The sequence below is a fragment of the Elephantulus edwardii genome, unplaced genomic scaffold (assembly GCF_000299155.1).
Source record: "Elephantulus edwardii isolate Elephantulus edwardi_28Jun2011 unplaced genomic scaffold, EleEdw1.0 scaffold00043, whole genome shotgun sequence".
Classification (NCBI taxonomy): Eukaryota; Metazoa; Chordata; class Mammalia; order Macroscelidea; family Macroscelididae; genus Elephantulus; species Elephantulus edwardii.
This window is the reverse complement of record NW_006399793.1, coordinates 17,829,151-17,840,741: the sequence shown is the minus strand read 5'-3', so window position 1 is coordinate 17,840,741 and position 11,591 is coordinate 17,829,151. Positions and strand designations below refer to the sequence as shown.

The following is an 11,591-nucleotide window of genomic DNA, read 5'->3' as shown; positions in this document are numbered from 1 at the left end:
GTGTGTATGGATGTATATATTCACTTTTTTAGGGGTTTTACTTTTAAATCATCATAGTTTACTGAATTGTTCTTCCCCGACACTTAGCTTCTATCTGTCAAACTGGAGACACAGATGAGAACAGGCAGCTGTACTTGGAGAAGCGCAACTAGGGCAACATTAGAGGCAAGGATGGAGAATCTATCACATATTGTGGAAGTCCTTGGAAAAAGACATCAAAAGTCAGAAAAAGATAACTTCAGCAATTTATTGATGACCAATGATTTCAACAATGCGCTTGAGCGTAAGGGCGATTGTGAGGATGGTGGTGAAGGACGGTAAGATTTCCATTTGTTACCCATAGAGTCCCTATGAGTGGTAGTCAACTCGATAGTCAATAAAACAACAAGGCAGCTATACTGGTTAATTTCTCCAGATTTCTTTCTGGTTAGAGAATATACTCAGAATGCAGACTAGAGGTTTGCTGGTGATACTTTTTCCGTTTGTCTTAATATAGATATCGACTGTGTGTGATGCACTCATAGTGTCCATTTATATATTAACCAGTAGCCAAGATCTCAGACTGTTAAGATTCTTCTCTAGCCATTTAATATTATTGCTTATGGTTTCCAGAACAATTTGAAAAACATCCAGGTGTGATCCATGGTCCTTAAGAGAGTCAAAGAAAAGTTTCACCTGAAAAATACAAAAAAATAAAATTTAAAAAGAATTACTGTCATGGTTCAGAAAACATCTTGTTTTCCAAAGGGGTTTGAAACAGCTTGCAAATTACACACACAGGTGCAAGCATTTCTCTGGCAAGCTCTGAAATACTTCTCTCCTTGTTCATAACGATTATCTCACTCATCATCAAATAGTAAAGACAGGGACTATAAAGTCCCATTTTATAGGCGAGCACACAAAGTGCAGAAACATTAAGTGATTTACTCAGATCAGAGTAAGCAGTGAGCTAGAATGTGACTCTCAGAATTCTAAATTTGTTTAAAGGATAAATGAAGTTGTCCTTTCATTATGACAAATGATTTATTTTAGAAGATGTAAAACACTGAAATATAAAACAAAAAAAGCTCCCCCTCCACTTAAAACTCATTGCCTTCAAGCTGGAATCAGCTCATAGGTGACCCTTCACTAAGATTTCTGAGGCTGTCAAGAGCACAAGAAATTGTTCAGAGAAGCTTGTGGATTTGAACTATTTATCTCTAGGTTGACAGCAAAATTCCATACCACAAAACCACCAGGGCTCCATAAGACACTAGAAAGCCAAGAAACCAAGAAAAGCAGACAACTATAGCTCCCTACAATAGCAGTCTTAATAAAATTATGTATGGTTCCAAATTTCTATTTGATTATTCTTCATCACAAAATATTAATGATAAATAGAAAAGGATTATCATCTCTTAAATTAATTTTCATTTTGAATTCTATGAGCCTGTATATTTTAAGAATCAGGCTTTAATCTTGTTCCTGTCACTTATTTGCTATGTAACAGTGGCGAAGCCACTTTTTTTTTTTTTCGTTAACAAACCAATAACTTCAAATCAGATCTTATTCACATTACTTAAAATTACCTCTTGTAACTTTTCTTTGGAAGAAAAATAAGATGTTGTGCCAGAGAGAATCATTCTTATGGCAAATGAACCCAAGTCAAATCTGAAAATTAAAAAAGAGAGCTATAAATTTAAGAAATAAATATACTGACTTATTCTTATTATTTTATGTATTAAATTATAAATGTATAAGTCTAGAAATTATATAGTAAACTTGTATACTATAAAAATACTATTGTCTATTCCCTATAACTACAAAATATGACATTTGTTAAATTTTTACGAAAAGAAAAATGTAGATAAATATTTGGAGGGCATATAGTTGGTTTGTTCAGTTGTTTAAAGCAGATCTTCCTAATCTGCTTCAATTATAATCTCTATTAGGAAAGATTTTTTGGGAAGAGCTCTCTGATACATATTCCTTTACCTGAAAATGGTATAATTAATGTGTTCGAGCTATAGAAGTTTTTAAGACATAAGATAAAAACAATATGGACAATATATTTAATTACTCTAAGTTATCATTGATTTATACTTATACATTTATAATAAGTAATACACAATTTAAATGCTCAAGATAAATGTAGAATCCTGAATTACTTAAATACGGTTCTAACCATAGTCTCTGTAACTCTCACCACTTGACTGGTGAGCAAATATGAAGTATTTGTGAACCACCAAAAAGTCTGACTAGCTTGCTATTACCATAAATAGGTTACATGGTTCCCTCGGGTGGAACCAAGCAAACAAGGGCATGGAGATTTGTCAGTTTTAGCATCCTGCTAGGTTTAAAATGAGCCAGCTTAGAGGAACAGAAGAGGCAATCTCATGGTTATTAAGAAAGAAGAACAAGGATTAAAGCACATCCTCTGGACCAGAAATGAAACTCCTTGACCAAGGAAACAGTAGTCTGTAATGCTGGAGAGCTAGTGAGAAGGGCATACAGAATAATGACAGCAATGGAGAGAGACAGCAGATCCAGGAGGCCAGTGTGAGAAAGAGCAGTAGTCTTTCTGAGTGCTTTTGGACAGGGTGTTTACTGACAAATAAATTAAATAGATAGAAGCCATTACAACTCTTCCCAAACAGGGCACAGGCCAAGAGGCTCTGAAGTCTGGGGCCTGTGAAGGGCTTGCCTTCAGGATTGGCTGAGAAGAGGCTTTCCTGATCAAAGGACTGTATCTTGAGTATTCTTGACTCTAAATTACAGCCTGTTGTTGTTAACTACTTTCAATCAACAACTGATAGTAACCCTATGAACAACATATCAGAATCTTGCCCTACATTTCACCATCATTATACAATCTCCACCATGCTCAAGTTCATTGGTGGCAGTCATTGTGTCAATTTATCTTGTTAAGGATCTTCTTCACAGACCCTCTGCTTTCTGCATCATGATATCTTTTTCTAAGAACTGGCTTCTCCTAACAACATCCTCAAAGTATGGGGACAAAGTTTCAACATCTTTGCTACTTTCCTAATAAACTTCACAACTGCATACAATCTGTGAGTTCTGTGTGGTCATTGCAATGAGTTATCAAGTACAGCAGAGGGACATTTGGTGTCAGAATTCATAAAATATAATGTACCATGGACTGCCAAGAAAACAAACAGATTCGTCCTGGAGAGGGTTAAACCAAGCTACTCCTTGGAGGCAAGGATTCTGGGGCTTCGTCTGACATACTTTGGACATGTTGCAAGGAGGGACAGGTCCTTGGAGAGGGACATCATGCTTGGGAGGGTGGAGGGTCGGCGCAAGAGGGGAAGACCCTCTATGAGATGGATTGATTCAGTGGCTGGGGTAATTGGGATGCGTGTGTCAGAGGCAGTGCGATTGGCACAGGATAGAGCAGGGTTTAGGGCTGTTGTACATAGGGTCGCTATGAGTCGTAAATGACTGGACGGCACATAACAACAACAACATATTAAAAGGTGGAAACATGTCTGATCTTACAGAAACTGGTCTTGGTTGTTGATACATATGATAATTCTACCCTGACCATGAAGTTAAAAGAGGTCAGATACTGCCATCATGCCACTATGCAACAAAAAAATGTTATACATAGTAATAATATTTTTCTTTCACGCTAAGGCACATTTCCTCATCCCATTTGGACATTGCTGTGCTTAGACATTATGTTGAGTAGCACAATGTTAATTTTTTTTTTTAACTTTCCTTCATGGTCCCAGGCAGCATCTCTCAGCCTGAGATTGTGTGTGTGTAAACATATTCCATTACACAAGTATATAGAGATGCATTTCAGGAGATGGTTCTGAGTCGAATCTCCTATATTTGGTGGGTAGAGTACAGCTTATAGTTGTAAAAGAACTCTATAGCATTACAGAAAACATCTGGTCATTTCACGAGGGAAATGACAGTTGTGCAAATAGTTTCATCAGTGGTTCCAATAGGGTCATATTAAGGAAACATAATTTTAAATGCAAACAATTTCTGTTTACTTGCACATGGATCTAAACTCCTTGCAGACGTAGGAGAGGACTTGAAGTATGTTTTTTTACTGACACAAAGTTGACTGTGAGAACTCTGACTTCTCTATGGCACTAAGAAATGAGAGGGGAAGTAGGAATTAATAACCTCAGCAATGCTAATTGGCATTAAGATAAAGCAAACAGCTTTCTGAATCATGCTTCCATCCATCCATGTAGGCCATAAGTGACATTTTTTTTTTACTTGGATGCGAAATTCCTAAGCACCAGGGATTCCTAGTGAGACAGCAATCCCATCCTGTATCTACCAATGATTTTTTTTTTTTTTTTTTTAGCTTTCTGGAGGGTATTACAGACTAAGAAGGATACTGGGCTGAACTTCAGTTCTTTTAAACATTGACACCATAGAAAAGACTCAGAATCAAAGGGACAAGAAATTCTTTGGATTAGTTTTATGCCAGTTACTCAGAGGCTTCCACTGCACGACTTCCACAGAGGAACTGGAGAGGGAAGGTGGAGGAAGGTATAGAAGATTTGCCCTTATCCAAATTCCTGAAGTTTCCCCCTCAGAACAAAACTGCATTAACAAACCAGGCCAAATGCATTTGCTGCCCTGTATAAGATTTCAGGGGTCCTTCTGAGCTAAGGAATGAGTCAGGAGGGAATGGTGGGGATAGAGGCTGACAACTGCATTTACTCAACTTATTTTAGCCCCAGCAAAGACCCTTGATGAGATGAATGGACACAGTGGCCCCAGCAACGGGAGTAAGCACGGCAGAGGTTGTGAAGATGGTGCAGATTCGTCAGGGGTTTGTTATGCTGTTCCATATGGGCCATCATGCAGCAGAGCAGATGTTACAGGACCTGGTAACAATTCTCCTTTGTCAGGGCTGAGTGAGAGAAATTTACTTGCCTTTCCCATCTCCTCACTTCTCTCTTACACATGGACAGGGTAAATTGGGCTGGTGGTGTTGTTAAGTGCCATCGAGTCCCCTCCAACTCATAGTGACCCTGTGTACAATAGCCCTGAACTGTGCTTTATCCTGTGCCAATCTTATCTCTGACATACCTAACCTCATTACCCCAGTCACTGAATCAGTCCATCTCGATGGTTTTCCTCTCCTGCGTTGTCCCTCCACCCTTCCAAGAATGACATCCCTCTCCAAGGACTGGTCCCACCTTGCAGCATGTTCAAATTGGGCTAGTGACTTTAAAAACCAGTAGATTTCACTAGTAATTAATGTTATAGAATAAATTGTCTATGAATGGTTGTATGAAAAATCAATATGATTTGTAGACTCTCACTCAAATAAATGAATAAAAGAACAAAAACCTCAATAAATTTCATTGATCTATTTGGGTAAAAATGAAGAACACACATTTGAAAGGCAAATAATTGTACATTGTTCACAATATCACTCATTGAAGGAAGGACCAAAATCTTATTAAAAAAAGAAATAGAATGCTTTACCCTTTCTTAGCGTTTATACTCATGATTTTCTATTGTGAAAGGAATTATGAGAAAAGGAGACATTTAATCATTTGTGTTACTCTCCCCTAAAACACTGGAAAAGGAAAATATAGCTGTAGATGTAAACTGAAATAAGAGATTTGGAGTAAGCTTTATTTAAAGTTTCTAGGGTGGTCTAGAAACTTGAGATTCTGGTTTGTACAATTGTCAAATCATTAGCACTTTTGTAAACTTTCACTAAAGTCGCAATAAAAAAAATTGGATTCCGACACTTTTTTTTTTTTTACTTTTTTTTGGATTCCAACACTTTTAAGATTTGTTGAAAAAGTCTAACTCATATATGATTTTATAACATTTTAAAAATATTTCATACTAATTTAAAAAACTCCAGTCAGCTAATTGATATTTGGACTCATAGCTGACCCTCACTTGGTTTCCACGGCTGTAAACTGCATGGGAAGAAATTGCTCACAGAGCAGCTGGTGGGTTCAAACTGCCAGAGAGGCTCAGGTTTGGGTCAGCAGCACAGCTCTCTGTGGGCTAAGCCCCAGAGCTCCCTACTAGATGATAATTAACATACTCTAAGCAAATGTGTTTCCTGGCACAGCAGCTTCCAATTTGTTCAGGCAGCCCTATATATTTATAAATTTTGTAAAAGCAAAATGTTTTGTATTACATATCCTGAAAAAGATTCCCAGATTTTATGATCTTTAAGCCCTATACAACTTGACCCACATATCTTCTCTCTGGATGGGCACAAACATGAGTCAGACCATTTAAAGGGGACAACACAAAGAACATGTGGCCAGCAATGGGGTAAGGAAACATCACTTCTAACACTGATTCATTAATTAAAAAATAAATGCTGAAAAATCTTTTCTGAGAGATATATACTCTTTAAACTATGGACTAATATTTTATGTTTAGTTTATGGTTTTCTAAAATTTTTTAAACATTATTTTTGTTGTTATGTGCCGTCGAGTCACTTGCGACTCAAAGCAACCCTAGGTACAACAGCCCTAAACTGCTCTGTCCTGTGCCAATCGCACCAGCTCCGATACACCCATCCCGATTAGCCCAGTCACTGAATCAATCCACCTCATAAAGGTCTTCCCCTCCTGCGCTGTCCCTCCACCCTACCAAGCATGATGTCCCTCTCCAAGGACCAGTCCCTCCTTACAACATATCCAAAGTATGTTCTCCTTACAACATATCCAAAGTATGTTAGACGAAGCCTCAGAATCATTGCCTCCAAGGAGCCACCTGGCTTAACCCTCTCCAGGATGAATCTGTTTTCTTAGCAGTCCATGGTACCCTCAATACTCTTCTCCAGCACCACAGTTCAAAGGCATCAATTCTCCTTCTATCCTCCCTAGTCATTGCCCAACTCTCTGATGCATAACAAGTGATTGCAAAGACCATGGCCTGTATCAGATGCACCTTAGTCTCCAGAGAGACACCTGCTCTTCAGAACTTTGGAGAGGTGCCTAACAGCAGACTTTCCCATCGCAATACGTCTTTTAATTTCCTGGCTATTGGTGCCAAGAGTGTTGACTGTGGAGCCAAGCAAACTAAAACTGTGAACAATCTCCATCTCTTCACCATCCATCCTGATGCTGCCAATTGGTCCAGTGGTGAGAATCTTTGTTTTCTCGACATATTATTAATTTTAAAAAAATAGTTAACAGTTTTAGTTTTCTTGGCTCTACAGTCAACACTCTTGGTACCAGCAGCCAGGAAACCAAAAGGAGAATTGCACTGGGAAAGTCAGCTGTCAGGGACCTCTCCAGACTACTGAAGAGCAACAACATCAGGCTGGAGACTAAGGTGCTAAGGTGTGTCAGATCCGGGCTATAGTTTTGGCAATTGCATGCTATGCATCAGAGAGCTGGGTAGTGACTACGGATGATAGAGAATTGATTCCTTTGAACTGTCATGCTGGAGAAGAGTGTTGAATATACTACGGACTGCTCAGAAAACAAACAGGTTTGTCCTAGAGAGGGTGAAGCCAGGCTGCTGCTTGGAAGCAAGGATTCTGAAGCATCGTCTGACATACTTTGGGCATGTTGTAAGGAGGGACTAGTCCATGGAGAGGGACATCATGTTTAGGAGAGTGGAGGGACTGCGCAGGAAAGGAAGACCTTCGATGAGATGGATCGATTCAGTGATGGGGTAGGTGTGTCAGAGACAATGAGGATGGCACAGGATAGAGCAGTGTTTAGGACTCTTGTACATAAGGTCGCTATTAGTCCCAAGCAACTCATGGCACAGAACAACAACAGTTATAATTTAAGCTTGCTCTGAGAGATAATATCGGACATAAATAAATACCAACTTTTTGAGGAGATGGGTCCAATTTTCTCTTACAAAATTCCAGGCCAGTGGCTGCCCCTTTGGATTCCAGGCAATCATGTGGAGAAGAGTTGCAAAATCCTGGGTCTTGATAACCTTTCCTTCCATTCCTAGTTCTAACAACCTGAAGAAACAAAAACCAGTTGATTTTTCCCTGATCTGTGTTGCATACACAGAAATGAAATCAGGATACCAATATATTAAAATAGGACAGAAACAGAGATAGTAAAATTATAATTTACCCAAAACAGTAGTAAATTTTCTACTGGTTAAAATTTTAATGTTCCAATTATGCTTTTCTTTTTTCCAGCAGTAAGTAGCTTTATTTACTTAAGATTTCAAAGCACTTTAGCAGTTTATATTCAGTTATACTCAAGAACATAACTTAAAAGCAATTTCTCTCCAAAGTTTTAAAAGCAAAAATATCCATTTGTCTAGTGTCAATCACATGATTAACAAGGGAATATCTGTTTTCATTATTTGCACTTTGTCAGTATATTTCTCCCTTCAGAAATAAAGTCAAAGCAATACAAATCCAGAGTCAATGATTTTATGCCTTTAAATTTGTGAAGGTTACGTTTAACCATTTAGTTAACATGGTTTACATTTAACCATTTAATTAAATTAATGCACGTACTTCACTAACTTTTCCTGATGTTTGCTGGTCGACAATGCATACAGAATTTTGTTTTTTTCAGCTCCTGACATCGACAGTCTATATTGCTCTAAGAGGAAATTCCATCCTTCTGCTGTCCGAGCACCCACAGAATACACAATCTTTAGAACATCTGCTGGGATGCTGTAATAGAAGCATAAAAGTTAAGGGGAAAGTTCTAGGAGAGGAAAAAAATGTTTTGCATACTATAATTTTGAATTAACAGAATTTAATATTTAATTAGCTATTCTTGATTCCAAGCATGAATGAGTTTTACCCAGAGCACTTTCATAGGGAAAGCATCTTCTTCAACATGTTGAACCCTCATATCTACTGCAGATGGGTTACAGCATCCCTTATAAAAGCATGAAGACATAATAATAGCATTCTATAGTATTACAGAACCCCTTCAAATATGAACAAAGATAAAAGACTAATATAACTGAAGCCCCCCCCCCCAAAGAAAACCCCTATGTTAAGCATACATCACAAAGAGCAGGAAAGTTTAAAGTGAAGAAACTTTGAGTTACTTTTTAAAATTAAGAATTCATAAAAGGATTTAAAAATGCACCCAAGATTCTATTTTAGGGGCAAGGGACATTATGATAGTTTGACATAGTAAATAGGCTGAAGAGTAAAACCACAACATTACACTATTTGGCATAATGTGAACTTTCCCCCTTCCAACTTGAAAATGAATTTTCCTTAATTCACATATAAAACTAATTTTCTAAGACATTAATAATAATTATAATAGGTTTTGGACAGATATCAATGCAGAAATGGAAATAGCAGAGCAGTCTGTTAGCTCCTATGGGTAGCAGCTGTTAAACTGAACTTCAGCATAATCCATTTGATCCCTGGAAACCTTCCAGACTCTAACAACAACTATAAGCCATTTTTGCCATCATGCACAAATTTTAGATGGTGAAGTCATCAATTTTCCATGGAAGGTCAAGGCAGATAACAAACCAGGGCCAAGATGTGGCCCATATATTGGTCACTGAAGAAACATACACATTCCCTTAACTAGCTCTTTAAAGTTTCAAAAGCAAATCACTGGTGATTTAATTATATCTAATTTCATGTCTGATTCTTCTTTGAATCAAGTTTAAAACAAGAGTTATCATTCCCAGTATTTTTAAAAATATATCATCTGTAGGTTTCAGATCTAATGGCTATGTAATCAAAGACTTTTACATCAAAATGACATGAATAAAGAAAAGAAAAGAAGTCTAGATATACTTTAATTTTCCACTGGATTCCATCCACTGAGAAAAGAGTTCCTTTGCCTTTTGGATGCAAGGAGGATGGTTTAGGTCGCAGGCCAACTTCAAGAGAGCTGAGCGAAGCAGCCTGTCCCAGATCGAGCCCTCGTCACTCCAGCTTTGCTTGTCAATCATTGGCTTAAAATACCGGAGAAGGTACCTCTGCAGAGAACATGAGACATTTTACAGAGAGGCTAAATTTAGTTATTAACACAGTTCTTACTCACCAACTTAACGGACTCAAATCTAAACCATTTGCATGAACCTTGACCAAACACAGAAATACTAATTTTCCTTTCTCTGCCCTCTTTTTCTTGTTTCTGCTCACAATACCCAAGAAAGAATGCTTACATTAAAAATATGATTTCTTGTCTGTGAGAAGAACACCGAAGTGACATACGATAAACTCAACTTTAAGAGGAATCTTCCATTTACGATCCTGGTACTTTTCCCTTAGGATAGCATTAGCAAGGCATGAGGGTAACTAAACCCTTCAGGTAGGTAGGTGCTGTGCTATTGACGATGCTATCAGCCCATCTCCTCAGCTTCTCCATGATATAACACCAAGGAGTTCACACAACACACTCAGAACCTCACTGATCCTCTAGACCCTGGGAAATAACTTGACGAATATTTGAAAGAGACACCCACCTTGAGGTTTTCAGTGACATCTGAGATATTCCCTCTCTCCATCATGTAATAGAACAATTCTAAGTGTCTCAGGCCTTTGAGAATCGCAGGGCTGCTTGTTTCATGGGGGAGATAGCGAGTCAGGTCCAGGGCTTTGTCAAGGCTCAACCTTCCTGCACTGAGGTATAAAACAAACACCAACAGTTTGTTCATATCTCACAAGTCTTTGTGCTAAAGCACATATGAAGAAGGTTGCCATAACCAAAACAGTTTCATCAGAAATTTGGTTTAAATGCTAGCTCTGTCACTGATGCACTAACCTTTCTGGGCTCAACTGCCTCCCCAGCATCATAGGAATAGTGATGGTATCTTCCTCACAGGTTTGTTTTGAAGATCATTTGAGACAATATGTGGAAAGCACTTAGAAAAATGCCTGTAAGTAAAGTCTACTGTCATCCAGTCCACTCTGTCTCTGCAAGGTGGTAATACAGAGTAGAACCGCCTCATAGGGCTTCGGGGTCATAAGTTATAAGCAGAACATCACCTTTTTCTCCCACTGAGTAGGTGGTGGGTTTTAAACTGCTGTCTTTTTGGTTAGCAGCTGAATACTTTAACCACAGCATCAACGGCATTTCTTCATATGGCTTAAAAGAACTGACGTAATAGCGGCTAATGATAAAAATAATAACAGTTTAAAATAAAGGAAATAAATATTGGCTAATATTAATTTAGGAACTCTGGTGATCTAGTGGGTAAAGAGTAACACTGCCAAGTCAAAGGAAAGTGGTTCGAATCCACTAGCTGCTCTGAGGAAGAAAAATGAAGAATCTTCTCCTGGATGATTTACAGCTTCTGAAAACCCACTGGAGGGCCAGCTATGAGTTGGTTCCAACTTGACAGCAATGACAATATTACTTCATAGTACCAAACAATACTAAAGTTTTAATATATTATTTCATTTTCTTATTTGTGTGCTTTAACTGTTCTTTTAAGAAATTTGTAGCTTTAAAGACTGTTGCTATGTCTTCCCCCCCCCCTTTTTGGGATGTCCCTCTTAAAACCTAATGAAAGCAGTGATAATTGTAAACAGGACAAAAATAAGTATACCTACGGATTTAAAAGAAGCCAGTGCAGAGTAGGCATTTTGTGTTGGGCTTCTAATTGAAAGATTAGTGGTTTGAATCCAACAGATGTTCCAAGGGAGAATGATAAGCAGTCTT

At 38.0% G+C, this 11,591-nt stretch overlaps 1 protein-coding gene across 1 annotated transcript in view; it reads right to left on the bottom strand.

Moving 5' to 3' along the window:
• Positions 1–531: 531 nt before the first annotated feature.
• Positions 532–11,591, bottom strand: part of ERAP2 (endoplasmic reticulum aminopeptidase 2) — an 81,963-nt gene continuing 70,903 nt past the window's right edge. The window contains 6 exon segments of the mRNA XM_006885377.1: positions 532–675; positions 1,569–1,650; positions 7,802–7,942; positions 8,456–8,617; positions 9,719–9,903; positions 10,393–10,553. Coding sequence (XP_006885439.1) covers positions 532–675; positions 1,569–1,650; positions 7,802–7,942; positions 8,456–8,617; positions 9,719–9,903; positions 10,393–10,553 — 875 coding nt within the window.